The sequence below is a fragment of the Branchiostoma floridae genome, chromosome 18 (assembly GCF_000003815.2).
Source record: "Branchiostoma floridae strain S238N-H82 chromosome 18, Bfl_VNyyK, whole genome shotgun sequence".
Classification (NCBI taxonomy): Eukaryota; Metazoa; Chordata; class Leptocardii; order Amphioxiformes; family Branchiostomatidae; genus Branchiostoma; species Branchiostoma floridae.
In genome coordinates this window covers 12,188,078-12,206,768 of record NC_049996.1, presented here as the reverse complement: position 1 = coordinate 12,206,768, position 18,691 = coordinate 12,188,078, and the positions used below count along the sequence as shown (strand labels likewise).

Below are 18,691 nucleotides of genomic sequence, written 5' to 3'. Positions count from 1 at the left end.
TTGAATGTTCATTGTATTTAACACTAAGGCAGCAAAATTAACACTGTATGCTGTGAATCTAAAATATTTGCTACTGTTTTATCTTTGTACTTTTTGTGACACCACAAACGCTCTTTTCGTGTACGACAGTAAGGTTCGACTGCAAACTTAAAACACCACAAAAATCTCCTTTTTTATCATGAAATCAAACTCCAGTGAAAATAAGTGAAACATTCAACAGTTTACAATAATTGTGCAATTTTACCTTGCCAAGAGCCAGGTAGTCCAGACCATCAGAGCAGTTAAACACCACACACTGCTTGGCCACGGCTTTGGCCAAATCCTTGGTGGTCTCCGTCTTACCAGTACCAGCTGGGCCTTCTGGGGCTCCTCCCAAGTGCAAGTGCAGAGCACTGAACAGAGTTCTGTTGAAGAAGAAACCAAAAATGTTTAACTTAACAATATGTTCTCGGGTACTAAATCCTTTTTCCCCCACCACTGTGAAGTAGTGGACAGATGTGCTTTTCACTTTTTGTCTTATTTTGTCGACGGCCAATCCAACCCGTGGTTTGGGCCTTACCTTAGACGATATGGAATAACTGTGCTGTATTCTATATAAATTTAGATTAGTGACTTGCCTGTAGCATCTGTCCGTGAGCGGAGTGATGACCAGACGACCGGAGTTGCCCAGGTACTCGTAGGCATACGCAAGGGTGGAGTTGATCATCCGAGTCACCATCTTCTCTTCCTGTATATAAAAAAAGAAATTATATCAGGTTAGAATCACAAGACGGCATTGCTATAGCAACGGTTTTAGGTATTTTCCACAAGGTACATGAAACTGCATATAACTGAGGCAGGTACTGTAGATATTGCAACTTTTGCATTTCATTTTCAGGGCTTTTGCAGTGAGCCCTCATCAAAAGCGCAGTCACAATACCATGATAATGTATTACTACTGTTACTGTACTACATATTGTTTCAATCACAAACTTAAAACATTACGAAAACCTCCACTTCCTCTTCTATAATTGTAAAATCAAGTCCTTGAGAAAATAGGTGAATTTCACAATATTTCCTGACCTCCCAGTAGTAGCGAAGCTGACTCAGCCAATCAAAGTCGTTCTCCCTGCTAACGCCGGTGGTCACGAGAGTCTGCAGCACGTCTCGAGCGTGCACGTCCAACACCACCAGCGCGCCCAGCGTGATACGGTTCCCCTTTGACAGCTTACCACGGACCAGCTCAACAATCCTGTTGATCTATAGAGGAGACATATGCCATTTTATTAGGATCACAACTTTAAAACTAGATGACATCGATAAGGGTTAGAAATTGCTTTCAACGTTACCATATTTTCTCAAATAAAGTATGCAACCCAATCAAAGTACGCAAACCTGATTTTGAGGCAAGTCTCAGACCGATCTGTGCAAATGAAAGGTGACATGGATAAACTCAAATAAAGTTCACCATATTATCCGTGGGGAAACCTATTTCCGTTGTTTTTAAAATCAGGGTATTTAGGGGTATCAAGTTGACAGACGGTGGTTTCAAATTTCAGTATTTTCAAAATGTTGCAGTTTAAAACCACTACCTGTCGACTTGATGTCCCCAAATGCGCTGTCTTCAAGAAATATGGAAATAGGTTACCCCTCAGATAAAGGCAAACTGGCATTACATGTCAGTTTGTGTAGATACCTGTTGGTTGTTTTGTTCCAGGTAGTCGGCCATGGCTTGGGCGCCACCTCGGATGGCGGTGTGCACAAGGGACGTCCAATAGTAGCAGGTCACAGCCAGGACTGTCTGTCCCGGCCACTGTAGAACCCAGTCATCTCGCGGAATGTCTTTGTACGCATGAAGGGACTTCTCAATCACCTAGGGAGAGAAGTCATCATCAGTGTCAATTTAAACCAGCTGCCACTATTTTATTTCTTTAAACCATCATCTCAGACAATACACACTCATTGATAAGAGTAGGGCTTTGCCCCTGTATGACATTTAGTTATCATATCTGTTCTCATATCTGAACTCATCATCATCATCATCATCCAGTTTTTCACTGGTGAGGTACATCTTTCCAGTATGATATGACACACATGAGACATCTCTCTCTGTCTCTGACCGGTTTAGCGTCCGTTCTTCCCTGTTGCAGGGGTTGGACGATATATGCGAGACATATATATATCATATGATATTAAAGCAGACCCTGATTGTCCAATGTCTATTTCTTTCTTGTCTTTAGCGTTAAGTTTGGTCGACTCACTCTGAGTCTTCCTTCTGTTATACTTCCAACATCTTGCTACAGAAACAGCATGGAAGCAAGGCAATCAAATGCTACTAATCCAGACTGTTTTCACTTGGCATTCTACCTGCATAGATCAAAAGCGACTCCTAACATACACAGGTTATATATTCATGAGCTTTTGATCCTTACCTTGTGCACACTGAGTTTCATGATTCCTTCCAGTTCCAGCAGCCATTTCTCCACCTGACCGCGTGCCTTGGACGTGGAGATCGGCTCCGTCAGTTCGATGACCTCGCCCTCGCTACTCTTCATGTGCGTAATGTCCAGGATGTCTGTGAACTCCAGGTTAGCGATGCCCTCAAAGCACTTCTTCAGATGAGGCTGGACTCTGAGTAAGAGAGAAGAAAAGAACATATTATAATGTGTGGTAGATATGCTTAATTTAAAATGCAATATACACTCCTGGACCAGTAATAGGCTTGCTCATGGTTCGAACTGCACATGCGCAGGAAGATCCATTGTGTATATAATATGTCAAAGGTAAGGGCCCCTAACAACTGTGGACAAAAGATGGTGTACCTTGTTGGGTCCTTGGTCTCGGACAGAATCTCCAGCATCTCGTCGTTGGACAGGAAGAAGAACCGTGGGAAGTAAAGACGCTTCTTCTCAAGGTACTCGTTCAGACCCTGTGGAAAGTAAGAGGTTTTAACCCTTAGCACACTGGACTAGCTACTTGGCTACCTATTCTTCATTGTTTACAGTGTTAGGCAGTAGTACAAACGTTAACATGCAAGGCTCAAGATTATTTGCCTTTTAAATCATATAATCTGCTAGGAGTTTAAATCACCAACAACCAACCATTCGATGATATATGTGTATATGTGTAATGACCATCGTTGTATAAGATAAAGGCTCCAGCCTCGAGGTGTTGCCAAAGAGCCTACCTTGAGGATGAGCTCCAGGAGTTCGTTGGACTTCTGCAGCTTCTCCAGCATCTTGTCGATGTCGGTGACGACCAGCACATGCTTGTCCACCAGCGCCAGCTTCATCAGCTCACGCCAGGTCTTGTCCACAGTGCTGAAACGCCTGTTGTGGACAGAAAAGAAGAGACATTAAGGACAGTGTTTTCTTTTAGTAAAGTTTTACATAGAAAAATATTTCTATAGGTCTGATATCTGATATATCTCTCAAGTACACATTGTCCAACTGCCCGAGAGCATTGTGAGTTTGCACCAGGTCTTGTCCATGGAGCTGAACCATGGTCATGAAAAATGGTCATAACACAGAATGCTATTAGGGATAGTGGTTCCTACAAAGAGGGATAGTGTTTTCAAGGTCTGATATATCTCTCATCTACACAGTATTTCACAGTGTTAAGCAAGATGGTAAGCTTGCACCAAGTCTTGTCCATGGTGCTGAACTGCGAATGTGTTATTGTAGGCAACAAAGAAAAGATATTAAGGACACTGTTTTCTTTAACATAGAAAGATATTTCTAGTTCTGATATATCTCTCAACTACACATTGTCCAACTGGCCAACAGCATTGTAAGTTTGCAATAGGTCTTGTCCATGGTGCTGAACCACCTGGTCATAACACAGAATGCTATTAGGGATAGTGGTTACTACAAATAGGGATAGTGTTTTCAAGGTCTGATATATCTCTCAACTGCACATTGTCAAACTGGCCAACAGTGGTGTAAGTTTGCACCAGGTCTTGTCCATGCTGCTGAACTAGCTGTTGTCCACAAGAACTAGACATAACTGAATACTGTAAATTTGTTTTCGCAGAGATTCAATTTTGCAGTTGGAAGGACAAGGAGTTTTTTGCAGCATCTTTACCTTGTGGTTGCAACAATTCTGAAGTGCAGTAGCTGTACATTAGAAAACACATATTCACTGTGTCCTGAATTTGCTGTATCAAGTCATAACAACAAATAAAACCAACCCAAAAGTTCCAATTTTTTTTCCTTCTTTGATCCAAGTAACTCATAACTACACATTGTTTCAGAAGATCTCAGGGTCCTATGCAAGCAAAGTTCTTTAACATGCAAAGGTTCAACATCTACTCCCCATAGTGATGACTGACAAACATGGGTGACACCCTTACCTGCCCTCCTCTGGCATCTGTGCCATGATGTCAGGTGAGCTGAAGATGGGTTCCAGGTACAGCCAGGTGGCCTGCACCTTCAGCCACTCATCCAGGATCTCCTGGGTCAGCATCAGCTTAGCTTCCCACTCCCTGGGGAATACATGACAGATAACATGATTATCATAAATCTTTTAGAAACAGCATACAAAACATGGTCACCCCTTACAAATCAAAAAGGGTTGACACTTGACACACCAGCCAATGAAACTGTGTCAAATATGTCATAATGATATTGTGAATGAATGCCATTTCAAAATGGGATTGTCTGACTTATGATAGAGACAAAAATTGTTAAAATCTCTAGTATGTAATTCTGATAATTTCATTTCCCCATAACAAGACAGATATTTAACATGATACTATCATGCCCTGTTCATCTATAGCACGTAGATCAATTTGTATACAACTCTTGAAAAAAAAAACACAATACCATACTTTCCTGAAGCAGCATACTGTTATCAACATGATGTTCTATGGGATCGGTCTAGAACCTAATGGACTTTTTAATCCAAGAAAACTCACTTGATTTCATTTTCAAATGGTTTGATGAAAGGAGATCCCCTCATGGTCTGTGTCTTGACGATCTGGTCATCCAGTAACATCTGGATGTCGTCCACGGAGGACAGGATGTTGGTGCCTGTCTCACGGTACGGGATGAAGTTGAACTCCATCTGTGGAAAAAAATGTGATTGTGTCAAATTCTATGACTGCAACAAATATCAAATTTCAAATATGCTATTGTATGTCAATTCAGCTTAACGTATTGTAAATTTGTTTCCTTTTACAGTGGTTTTACTTCATGGTATACCAGTAGAAGGGAAAAGAAAGTTGCTGCTATACTTTGATTTTGTGCTAGAAACAATTTTGTAGGATTGTAATAATATTCAATGTATATTTGAGATTTGATTAATTGACAGTGGAAAGGAAAAAACAAATTTTAAGATTTACAGTACAAAAATAAACTTTGAATGTCTCTCTTAAAATGATGCTCATTGGCAAGCTAACAGGAAATGGCATCACTCAAAAAATCATAAATTCTATATAATGGTAAGATAATAAAAAATTCCGTAACATCGGTTTACTTACGTCAGTCCATTCAACCTTCATCTTCTCCATGGCCTTCTCCAGAGAGTACTCCTTACTGGCAGCCTCACTGATGGACTCAAACTTGGTCAGGTAAGGCTCCAGGTTCATGTCGATGAACTTGGCCATGGTCATGTCCTGTGGGAGGACAAAGATGTCAGAACCTGGTCTGGTGGAAATTCATACTTGCATGTTATGACAACTCACTATATATATAGTAGGTACTTGTGGCTATTAAGTGGCTATTGTACATAGGATTCATAACTATTTGCTATTACGTCAATGGGAAAAATAATTAAGGGGATCACCCAAAAGTTGCCAAGTTCTTATCTGAAATTTGTTTGTTTGGCACAACCAGTTTACCATCTCTAACACAACTTATCAATCTTATAATAACTTTACTGAGGATAGGTCACTCCTGTCCTTGGTACTGAATGTGCTGTTCTTGCCACAATATCCCTGTCCTTGGTGCTGAATCGGAAGGAAGCTTCACACAAACTCAGTAATCTTAATATTCTCAAATTCTGTTACATATTTCTGTTTGCTTTGGTTTGAATAACCAGTAAACCTCCTTTAGGCATATCACACAAGATTTTCTGTTATGTACAAGCTGTAAGACCAAAGGTTTGGACCCCTAGTGTCCTAGTGTGGTCACTGGTACATGTTTAAATGTATATCTAAAGAGAATTGATTTTCAATGAAATCACAGAATGTCATATTAACAAACTTACCTCGCCACTGAGTAGGGTGTAGCCAACAATTTCAGACATCTGCTCCCAGTGACGATCACGTAACCCGGGGTTGCACAGGGCACCAATCAGAGGCAGGTGCTCTTTGAACTCATCCACCTTGGTCTTCACCTGTTCCAAGTTAGAGGGTTATAAGATTATTTCAACATTGACTCCCTTTTGGTAACTCTGATACCTTATCTGGACATGTATTGTGTGTGGTGACAATCTACAAATTACAGAAGGCAGCAATTTCTGTGTTTTTATCATATACATTTAAACACAGTCTCAATTTTTTTTCACATGCTAGTGACAATTACAACAAAATGATAGGAAGTGATTGATGGACACGTGTAATGTTACAAGAAATACTAGATATTTCACTGAGGTATGACACCTTCAGGGTCTTGTTTAAGTGTGCAGTTACACCAGAAAGGTTACACAAAATACAGAAAAAGTAAACCATGTGCTAGTCAACCTACCTTAGATGCCATCTTCTGTGCATTTGGAATGTCATCAAAACCTTTCTCCAGTTTGTAGAGGTTCCGCCAGTAGTTCCCGACATCGTTCTCTACCTGGTCAGGGTTACACCCTTGGAAAGGGCCCTCCATCCATTCCCTAATTAAATGATAGACAGGATAAATTCTTCATTTTTTCACACACTTAAAATTTTCCTTGCAATCCTGATGGTAAATATATTGAATTTTTCTACTACGCATACTGAATGCTTTTCCCCATTGTTGGCAACTCCTCAAGCATAGTGCTTTATGGTGAATTACACTTCAGATTACGCTTGTACAAAATGTAGTGCCACATACAACTCAAATGGTAAATAAATTGAGGAAAAGGACCCCTCTAAGATAGAAAATACCAGTTACCAAAAATCCTGACATTTTACACTATATTTTTGCATTTTTCTTAATCAACTCATAACATCATGACATGTTGACAACACAAATTTGTGTTTAGTATTACCACTGACCTACAGAATTATTTCTAACAAAATTTCTTTCACTTCCTAACAAAAAAATTTGTCCCTGTGAAAATAAATCGATTTAAAGTACCTGACTGTCCTCTTGACACTAGAATTGAAATCAGGTTCTGAAACACGTACTTGTACTTGTTGTTGAACTCCACTGTTGTCTCATACAGTTTCAGGAAGGGGGTGAGCACGTTCAGAATCTTCTGCCGAGCAGGGTACGCCGTCGTCTGCCAGCCAAACGCTTCCTCCTCCTGGTTAAACTGCTCGATCTACACCAACAACCAACCAGGTACAATTTAACAAATGCTATACTTTCAAATTGCATTTCTATATGTACCAATGTATGACAACTAGGTAGCTTTAGTTTATTGCATACAGAATGTAGGAAACTTTCTGTTACTACTTAGTCATAATAGGTCAAACCTGACTGTCCATCATAATTAGTAGTTCAACCAATAATAGAATGGCAATTAGCAGTTCAACCATTGATAGCATGGCAATTTAGCAGTTCAAACAATGCAAGAGTAGCTGCAGGTCCACCAAATATATCAACATTTCTACTTTGCATTTCTACATTTTAGCAAACAGATAAATCCTCTTCTCATATGAAAACTAAAATAGTGGTACGAGGTATTGTGTAGACCTTGATATGAACATATTTTCTCAAAGTATAAAACTTATTTTCTTCCCATGAGTAAAACATTTGTCCAGGTGTTGTTCAGATACATTGTGTTCCATAATTCCCACTAAAGTATCCAAAGTATCCACGATATCTGGTACCTCTACACTTCAGCCTACGGCTATTCTAAAAAACATGGCTACCTTTTCTGCAGCAGCATCCAGACGTGAGTTGAGGGCCTGGGCTTTCTTCAGGTAGCGCTGGATCTCGTTCAGGTCACCAAAGGTGGAGAACTCCTCCAGCTGTTTGTTATAACCTTCCAGCTCTTCTGTGAAACGCTCGCGGCGGAGCTGAAATGGAAAACGATGGATTAGTTAGCTACACGTAAATGTAGGTTGAACACACTTAAACTAACCTTCTGCCATCTTGAAGTTAAAGGTCAAAAGACCATAATGACATGTGGCAAGACAGGAATGACATAAGGGACCAATCCTGACTGTCCATCACAATTACTGAATTAGCAGATCAACCAATAAGAGGATAGCAAATAGTAGTTCAATTTCTATCTTGTTAATGTTTTGAATTTTTATGCTTTGACAAAGGTGGGATCAGTCTATTGACAAAGACAAACTGACATAATTTTGCTTCACTATGAAGAGCTTGATCAAAGTTCAGTAAAATTAAAGAGCTCCATTCTTTGGTTTGGTTTTGGTTTGGTTTGATACAGATCTCCATATTCTCAAATAAACTGACCAACATAGGTTCTCTTCAAAATCAAACTAGTTTTCTATAACATCAGTATTTGTCAGTACCTTGAGACCTTCCTCATATTGCTCCCTCTTATCCCCCACGATCCTCTTGTGCTCCTCGAACACCTCGGGCATGCGTGTGTGCCACTGGAAGGTGTTGTTGTTCAGCCGCATCTCCCCCGGAGAGAACTGTGTACAGTCCACCAGGAACACCAGGCGGTTCTTGGCCTCCTCCAGGCGTTTGTCCATCTCTACGATGTCCTTCTTCTCAACCTTCTCAATGTATTGCTGAGGAAAACAAGGAGTGAAAAGTTCTTACTGACTGATCATAGTATCTTTTCTATGTATCAGACAGTTACCGCATGTGTTGTGTACAGGAAAGTATCCTCCTTATGCAAAGCATTGCCCGCAGCCTAGAGAGGAGACTGAGGAGACTGCTAAATTGGGTTGAGGTTGATTTCCACTTTTGTGGATGTGGCCTCTAAGCAGCTGTCAGCAAATCAGAGAATTGCCTAATTGTTTTCTTTAGTTAAAGGTGATTCTCTGATTGGCTGAATAGGTCATGCCCACAAAAGTGGAAGCCCCAGCCCAGTTTAGCACAGCCTACCCAAGGAATGTTGTATAGGCCACAAAGAATGGGTTTGGCTCATGTTAGTAAAGTTATTTCCTAAAGATTGTTACCTTGAGATCCATCAGCTCCTGTGTGTTGGAGGGTGTGGTCAAAGCCTTCTCTGCTATCAACTCATATTCTTCACACAACCTGCATGGCAACAAGTTAACATACAAAGGTTTAAAATCATAATTTCTAACCTAAAACAAAATGAATCATCTTGGACAAGAATCTTTTACAGGAATAAGCTAAAAAAAATGTGATTTACAACAATTGTAGTTACTGTAATTTGCAACTACATGTGTACTGAAATCAATGGATATGCATGGTTGACAGGCTGAATAAAAGTTCTAAAAGGGAACTATGTGGCTCCAGATGTCTTACTAAGGGATGAATATGGCGCGAAAGATGTCAGTAGCTTGAGCAATGAGTTCACTCTACTTTACAATAACAGTTGAAGTTTTTTGGATGATGACTAACTTTCTGTTGGCCTCCTGGTGGTCCCTGGACATGCGCTGGAGGAGTTTGTTCATCAGAGTTTCCGCACGCTTGGCCAGACCACGGATCAGCTCATCACAGTGGAGCTCAAACATGCCCAGTCTGATCACCTGTGGGGAGGGGGGCACTAGTTAGAGGAGGACAGTCATACAGGTGTGTGTGTACATGTGAGGGTTGTCTTAGTAAATGACAATTCCCTCAAATAGTTTGCACTTCTATCTAATATATGATAGTATCTAGTGGCTTTTCACCAACCAAAAGACCTTTTGAAAGTCTGTCAAAAATGATTTTTAACATCACTTTTTATACCTCAAATTTAATGATATGCCAGCTTATAAGAGCTAGGTTGTGAACCTTCAGCCTTGCTCAGCAACTTGCAGGACAAATACATGTAGTTTTCTACAGTCTGTGAGAGTGAATGAATTCGAACAGTCATTGTAATTTTTCCAGACAACTTCTGCAATGCTGACATTCACATACTGTAAACATGCATTAAACCACACTTCATATGACTGTGACCAGTACACCACTGGTATCCAATACACTTGGTGCAGTGATTCACCCATACATAACACTGCAATCAAACATTTTCATGCAAGCACCATGGGTGAAATGAGTATTACTAAGTGTTTATATCACAGACCTTGTGATGTGCTGCAAAACATTCTTAGACTATAATTTCACAATAATTCCTTTTGAATCAGACCTTGTTCTATGTTTGGGAGATGAAAAAATAATTTCTTTTTCTTTTACACCACTGTGTTGACATTTGCAATCAGAAGTCTATCAAATAGCATTATTACTGTATCAAATTGGAACATGCAATTCCTAAAAGTGCTATAGAAAGTATGACTCACACAGTCACAGTTTTGCTAGGTGGTAAGAGTAAGGTGTGACTACTACATGCACCCAAGTAAGTGAACTATATACTGCAGCAATGCTGAGGTGATTTATAAATGGTGTTCTAATCTAAAATGGCACTCACCGGTCTGAGCTACATGTACAAAAGTAGGCAGAGAAAAGCATGTTTATTTTTACGTCTACAAGAAAACTACTGTAACAGTTAACTACTAGTACTACATTTAGGTTACCTCTACAGAACCTCTAGGAAGACTAAACAGGGAATACGCAAACGATAAACTTATTGATAACTGAAATACTAAGTTTACCTCATATTTACAGAATTTCTGAATAACGCCACATTTGCTATTCACATCAAAGTTGCCATACATTGTTTAGTGTACAACTGTCCAGATTGAGCAAGAAAGTTCACTTATCAATTCATAATTCATTCACATGACAATTAAGGATGGTTTTGCCACTTCTTTCAAGTCATCAATGTTCAAGGACAACAAAATTACTGAACAGTATTTAGTTTAAGTAGAGATCACACTGTTTCTTATTCAAAAAAATACAACACATGAGTGTTTAGTATCTTGTGATAGAATATATTCCAGTCATGATTTTCCTCTGATCTTACCTTGCGTGAGTTGTATGTGATGTCATCGATGAGATCCTGGTACTTCTTGACCTCCTGTGCGTACTCTGGGAAGGTGTGAGTTTCTGCCAAGAATTGGTCAACATCTTGTTCAGCCTGGAGTTAAGAAACATGAGCAACATTAGAATTTCTTACTTAGGTTTAAGTAACCCTTAACACTGTTGGCTTTTGAGCCCTGTATTCTGTAGTGAACAAGATATCAAAACTGGAAGTTGTACTCTAATACCAGAAAAAGGCACCAAAGGAGGCCCTTTATCAAAGTTCACCTTAAAAGTTTGTTTTCCCAACCCTCATTCACCTACCAAATATCATATCTAAAACTTATTGAGTTATGCTGACATAAGACATGCAAACAGACACACACACACACACACACACACACACACACACACACACACACACACAACACAAAAACACACACACAAACACACAGACACACACATACACAGACAAAGTTCAACACAGACATATTCATTTTACAGAAAGTAAAACAAGCAAAAAAGACTGACTTGTTTGTTGACGAGGTACTGGTACTTGTCAAAGTTGCGGAGGTGTTGGTTGGGACCGGTGCTCTCGGCTGCGATGATCTCCTTCACCTTCTCCTTGGCGTTATCCAGAATCTCGTCCAGAATTACCGGCTTCAGAGTCGCCTTCGACCTGTTCCCAGACTGGAGAGGAGGAATAATCCACTCATATTAAACTGAACTTAAGACACTTGGTAATGCCAATTTAACCAATTAGTCCCTGGGTTGGTCCCAGCTTGGACATCTTTTATAAGGAATTGCAATTTGTCCTTTCAAATGGTGATGTCATTAATAATAGCTTCAGGCGCTAGCTTCAGGTGTCAAACTTCAGTGCACGTAAACAAAAACACTTATTAAGAAGAGCAAGGGGTGCCCTGGTCATGGCACATGGAGTGCTGCTGCTTATCTTTATTTTCACAATCTAACATTACATCTGGGGTATGAAAGACAAGTGGATTTTGTTGCCAAAAACTACTTATAGGATCTACAATAGCCAAGTGAGTAGAGTTTGCGGGTTGCATTTGGGAAAGAGCATGACAATTGAACTCACAACAATACCAGTGAACTGTGCCCTGTAGTGATTGCACAAAGTTGTGGTATGGCCCAAAGGCTATTGAAACAGAGATGGGCACCTCCCTACACACATCTGATGCAGGAAGGACTGTGACTCTTGACTTACCCATTCTGTGTACAGCTTTGTCTCTACCCGGGGCACAACGTTGACAGCTTTGATCATCACGTCAAACACGTTCAACAGGACGATCTCAAAATCCTTGAAGTCAGGCTCAAACTTGATGGACACATTGTCCAGGATGAGCCTCATCACGAAACCCGGGTGTTCATACGCCCGGATAGAGGTCTGAAAAATCAATTATTCAATTAGTGAGCTTGCCTAGCTAAGACTGATATTGTTGACTCAGGGAGAAGAGATGCTGGTACATGTACAAGCCGCTCTTCGTTTTTAATGATGGCAACAACAGGCTCTTGTTGAACTTGAAAAAAAATTAAAAGAGTTGAAGAACTGACCGGTGGCTGACAGAGCAGGTCAGTGTAATCCTGGATGGACGACAGGGCCAGGCTCTGGAGGTGAGAGGTCATCAGTGTGGCCGCACAGTTGAAGAACATCTCCAGCTTGCGACCGTTGTGGTTGTTGGGCACCTGTTTCCGCTTGTTACCCTGGTAGTAGATGTTCTGTACTTCTGGGAACCACCTGGGGTTAGGGTAATAATGTTGAGCTTTAGGCTGAATCATTGATATAATTTATCATGACAACCTTGAAGTTCCTTCTAGTTTCTGTGAATGTCTTTTGTTTTCATTATTGTGAACTTGTCATTAATTCTGTTGGATGCATTTTGGAGATTTTTATTGAGTGCGTGAGTACACTAAATGAAATATCAACAGACATGCATAAGACATGAAATGAGATAGCCTATTCTAGGACCTTTGACCTAACCAAGAACTATATGATACCATTGAGCAAACTTTCTGTCAGAGTCCCTGACGTGCCTGGCATGTGGAAAGCATGCAGGCATTCTACTGTATTTATCATATAACTACCGACACACAAGGAGCAAAAGGAGCATAACCTCTGTACACAGAGGTAAGGATGATCTGACTTACTTCTTGAGTAGTTTCTCCTTGGCTGACTCAATGTGCTTCATGACAAGGTTCTGGAAAACTGACAGCTCCATGGAGTCTGGGCGCCGGTGGAACTCCTCGATGTCAACCAGCCGGAGGTTGCTATAGCAACAGGGAAGCTCCATGTTGTGCAAATGCCGGGTGGAAATTTCTCACCCAATCACAGTACTTTTGGCTCTACCCCTGAGGTGTCACCAAAAACTCACACTTGTCTTTTGTAAAATCTTCTGAAACTTCGACAAACGTTTGATTTTGAGGAATCCTTGAGAATTAAGGATCCAGTTCATGTCTTAAGCCAAAAAAAGTTATTAGACCCATTGAAAGAAAAAAAAAGATTTCAAATACTTTGCTGTTGGAATACACTGGTTTTACCAGGTGTGATAGAAATGAATAGTTGATTATGTATTATTTTTTTTTACTTAATAGACACCTTAAGCAGCTTCTTAAAATCTTTTAACCATATGAGAAAGAAAAGTCAGTCAAAAACCTCAGTTAGGCAAGATTAAGCATTATAAAGCATTAATTTCAAAGCACAAGAAACCATTGTAAGTGGACATATTTGCTCCCTGAGACCACCATTCCATACCCAGAAGAGCAACGGTGTTACACCACAACGTCCAGTTACCACGGCAACCACACCAACCAATCAGGGAATACGTTTTCATGAAAAAGCAACCAAATTATGCAACTGGCACCACTCACTGAGACACAGTTCATCTACAATGTACAGAGGAAAAGCAATGGTCCCAGGACAAAACCTTGGGGAACACTGTTTATTTCATGGTCCAATGATCCAAGGACTAAACCTTGGTTAACACTTGTTAGTATTAGTATGTCATGTATGCTGTTAGATCACATCACAGTTGGCTGGGGTAAGGAAATGTTGGTGGTTAAAATGGGAAAAGTTGAAGAATGAAGGGAATAATGTTACTTTGGGTCAGGGTTAGGGTTCTAAACAAGATTCAGAGGGGTTAGGCTTTGAAGCTTGTGGTCAGTCTGTTATGCACGGTCGCATCTTTCATGAAAACCATCCCTTGACTTACCCAAAGGAAACATGCCACAGGTCTAACACAGCCAACATGGTGGGGTTGGTTATGTTCAAGTCCTGTTGCATAGCGGCCAGCGCAGATAGGTATGACCTGTTCCACGGCTTGGGCACCACGTCCAGCCTAGATGCAACAAATAAGAGAAAAAGTAAGAACATTTTGTCATTCAATGCAATTAATGTTACAAGCTTGCATAAATTGGACTGGGACAAAATTGTAGAATACTAAACCAAACAAAATATTTTTACTCAATAGTTTGCCCCGGTTTCTTCACCAGGGTATCCAGTTTTCTTTTTTGCTAGGTTAAAGGTTAACGGTAAAGCAGTGATCCTTAATTGAGGTGAGATGCTCACTGATCTACAGAATTTGATCCATATGGCAAAACAGGGTAATTGCACTACCGCTTGCTCCATGGAGACATGACAAAAATTTTACCCAAACACATACAATTGTGCAAAGGCAATGTAGGTAGAGAATGAGCAGTGGTCCCAGAATGATACATTGGGGAACCCTGAGAAATGGTCCTGGAAATGACCAGTACTTACTCAGCTCTGTGTTCTAACACTTCTTCCTTCTTGTCATCGTCCTTCTCTCTGGGGTCCCTCAGGACGAAGTCCACAATGGCCTTCTTCACACTCAGGAGATAGTCTTCCCTCATCTCATCCGACAGGTTCTCGATCAGCTCATCCAGGTGCTTAAAGGTCAAATAAAACAATAACATCTTACCTTTGTCAAAGGAACTAAGTGCTCTTACAGTTATCTACGTACTGCAAACCTTGAAAAATTCACAATAACTTTATGTTAGATTTACATTTTTCCATTTCTCCACCACAAATTCATGACGCAGTAGATGATATATACTGTATAATAGAATTGTTGCAACTGCGACCTTAAAACACCATTTGAAAACCTCCTTTTCGCCTAACGCAAAATACATGGATTTATATATAGTAACATCTTTTTTTTCAAATACAGGAAAGGCTTTCATTGTAGAGAGTATAATCATAATATATGACAGGCATGAATGTTGCATCATTTTACCAGATGCCTGATACCTGAAGCTATGCTATTTCTTTTCTGTTTGTTTGTTTGTTTGTTTGTTTGCAAAGTTTACCTTGAGTTTGTCGGGTACGAGGCTCAGCACGTGGTCCAGCCAGGAGTCCTCCATGGGCGCAACGTGGTCTGTGTCGATTCCGTGGTGAATGTAGTAGTAATAACGCTGGGGGAGAAAAGGACTGTTTAATGAGAGATGACACCATAATCCTTCTCATTGGACAGCTTCATATATTCAACATAGGATAAACAGTTACTGTAACATTTTATGTGCACCAGTGACCTACTGGTCTTTTCAGAAATTGCATAATTTCCACTTGAAAAGCAGGTTGTAGCTGTGTTACAATGAAGGCGATATAGACCAATCCTACCTGGGTCAAATTGTTGTAATGCAAAGTAAAAATTCCCAAACATTTGACGGTCAAGCAGCCACTTTCTCATTGGTCAAACTGCTAACTGCCATGCTATCACTAGTCGAACCAGTAATTGTGATGGACAGTTAGGATTGGTCTGTTGAAGTACAAGTTAAAGGGGCATGAGATGACTGGTCATACCAAAATGTCCTTTTCTGCAGCGGTGGGAGACCCTGGTCTGTCAACAGGTGGGAGCTCCATACTGGCCGACGCAGGGCGGCTAGGAGGAGTATCCGCTTGCCTACAATTTAAAAAAAATACACATTAACTAAAAAATGTCTCCGCCTCTGAGGTGTAGCCAAAAACATGGATGAAATCTAATCACAAAGAAGCTTCATAAATGATAACATTTTAATTCTAAAATGAAGACAATGATTGAATTATGATTTTTCTCGTTCATAACATTCCTTTGAAATTCATACTTTTGCTTGACTTTATATCATAGATTCATCTTCATTATCAAATTTTATAAAATAAATGCTGACACTTACTGTTAAAGTTAAAACAAGATTTATCTCTAATTGATTGGTCGATTGATTGATTGATTGATTGACAGAATACTTACATGATGATGTTGACCAGTGCTTGTCGGAATGACTCCCTGTCCTTACGCGGATGTGAGAACGAGGCTTGTTTCGGTTTACCGTTGATGTCCGGCATCCCGTTCTGTTCTGTGTGACCGTTGGCGCCATCCCACGTCTTACTTCTGGGGTGCAGTTTCCTTCTTTTTGTTCCTGTCATTAAAAACATTTCATTCAGTGCACAAAACAAATTCTGCTTGACAATTATGATTTGCCAATTGGAATGATAATGACTCCATTTCTTCAGGGGGTTGAAAGCATCATTTATTTATCTTTTTTTCCCATGACGAACCTCTGGGAAGAGCAGCCAACAGGGCTATCAAGGTTAAGTAAAGGTAATTAATTGATTGATTGAGTTTCTTCCCTTGTGTTGGAACAAAGTTTAAACTTTTCACTATGGAATTTACCAACACAGATAAGCTTTCATTCGGAGATTGATTGATTGATTGATTTTTCTTTTTAAGTCACAAAATTTCTATGAAAAAGCACAAAGCTTTATGCGAAAACGTTTAAATCTGACCAAAAAAAGTAGAACTATGTGAAACTACAAATCGTAGGAAAAACAAAGACACATTATTTTGATCTAAACCACTGCCAGGTCCACTGACAAGCCATCATCACATACTAACAGGTGGTATATTTTTTTAGTCAAGATGGTGACATTGGGAAAACAAGGTGCAATGTGCCAAAAGGAGAAAAAAAGTAGCTCACACGTGTGCTTAAATGTGAACTTGTGATCCTGCCAAGAGCATCATTAATGTGTCTTTGATATCATGTCGTGGGGGGAACACTAAAAAACATACCTTCTCCTGATGATGCCCTCTTGGGTATCTCGTCTGCATGACCAAGGTAGCAGTTTGGATAAAATGTGTGTTTTTCATAAGACTTGTCCATTTTGCATGTTTCTTGAGTGTCTATGAAATCTGTATGTAAAATTTGTACAAAAAGATGTCCTAGATATTCCTCCTGTACTAAGTGATTGTGATGTAAGAAGAGCTAAGTAAAAACCTTTGCAACCTTGTACATGTTAAGACTAAATTACTTTTTGAGAGGCTGTTATTACACTGCGCTTACCCTTGTTGAGTTCTGATGTGAGGTCAAAAACTTCTGCGATCTCATCTGTAGGCTGTCCGTGTAGGACAAACGATGGTTGTGCTGTCTGCCATGCTGGTTTGGCTCGTGTCTGAAAAATGTTGAGGAGAGCTTTAAGTACCCAAATTGAAAATCTCATAATAATAAAGCCATTAAAAATATATTTTTGGAGATGTTTCTTCTTTTATTCATTATTGTGAATGTCTTACTATCTAATGCATAAGGAAACAGATATGCATATAGTAGGAAATTTAAGACTAGAAAATAGATAACCTATTCTGGGACCTTTGAGCTAACTTCCTGTCAGTGTCCCCTGATAACAAAACTTCCATACACAAAGGTAACAATGACAAAGCTACTATCAAACCTTGCATAATTTTCTTTCTGTCATTTGACATTATATCTGATTTATTTTAAATTATTAATAAAGAAAGTAGAATACAACATAAACTTACCTCAGGCAGAGCAGGCAAAAATCTGATGGGTGCTTCTGTCTTCTTGCCCTTGGTCCTTATGGGTGGGAGGGGCTACAAAGTAAGGATAGAAAAGAGCTCTTGAATATGAAAGGACAATATCTGTATACTAGTATCATTTAGCCACCGAGGTTTGTACTGATAAAATAAGTCACAATTTTCACATTAGTTGTATTTTTTGGAAGGAGGGAGATGGTTTGTGAATTTTAAATTCGCAGTTTAATCAAATCTGTAATACAGTCGTCCTACATACAAAATAGCAAAAACTTTAAGATAAAACCATTGTAACAGTCTCAACATTAATTGCAGTTAGCAAAATAATATTACTGACATTTACCTAAATTCAGTTATTTAAGTCAAAACGGAATAATGGGAATGAAACAAGTGGTTGTCTTGAAAGATCAACAGTCTCCAAAAATGACAAACATTCACTTAGTTGTCTGTTTGCATGTTTCAGAGCTAACTGATAAGACAAATCTGTGTTAAAGTTCAACTTCAAAACAACTGGTCCATACAAATCAATACATTTTCACCCTGGTATGTAGCATTAACACAGGAGCATTATAATTTTGTTTTTCTTTTCTGCAAAACGCCTTTTGCAGACCAATTCTACATGCGCTAAACAGACAATGTCAGCCCAGTTGAAACTCCATTTATTATTAATTCACAAACCCAGCAGTGGTTTGCTACTAGCTTATCGATCATGAAATCTGAATAGAAACCAAGCCGGGT

General features: G+C 39.7%; 1 protein-coding gene across 1 annotated transcript in view; it reads right to left on the bottom strand.

Moving 5' to 3' along the window:
- LOC118406252 (dynein heavy chain 7, axonemal-like) overlaps positions 1-18,691 on the bottom strand; it is a 62,937-nt gene that overhangs the window by 43,458 nt on the left and 788 nt on the right. The window contains 29 exon segments of the mRNA XM_035806181.1: positions 245-404; positions 618-727; positions 1,063-1,239; positions 1,676-1,852; positions 2,412-2,610; positions 2,802-2,908; positions 3,167-3,308; positions 4,331-4,462; positions 4,895-5,043; positions 5,459-5,593; positions 6,187-6,315; positions 6,666-6,801; positions 7,298-7,434; positions 7,988-8,134; positions 8,597-8,821; positions 9,215-9,293; positions 9,624-9,751; positions 11,122-11,235; positions 11,649-11,807; positions 12,343-12,522; positions 12,690-12,873; positions 13,284-13,403; positions 14,345-14,470; positions 14,893-15,041; positions 15,462-15,566; positions 15,955-16,054; positions 16,379-16,547; positions 17,469-17,577; positions 17,942-18,013. Coding sequence (XP_035662074.1) covers positions 245-404; positions 618-727; positions 1,063-1,239; positions 1,676-1,852; positions 2,412-2,610; positions 2,802-2,908; positions 3,167-3,308; positions 4,331-4,462; positions 4,895-5,043; positions 5,459-5,593; positions 6,187-6,315; positions 6,666-6,801; positions 7,298-7,434; positions 7,988-8,134; positions 8,597-8,821; positions 9,215-9,293; positions 9,624-9,751; positions 11,122-11,235; positions 11,649-11,807; positions 12,343-12,522; positions 12,690-12,873; positions 13,284-13,403; positions 14,345-14,470; positions 14,893-15,041; positions 15,462-15,566; positions 15,955-16,054; positions 16,379-16,547; positions 17,469-17,577; positions 17,942-18,013 — 4,056 coding nt within the window.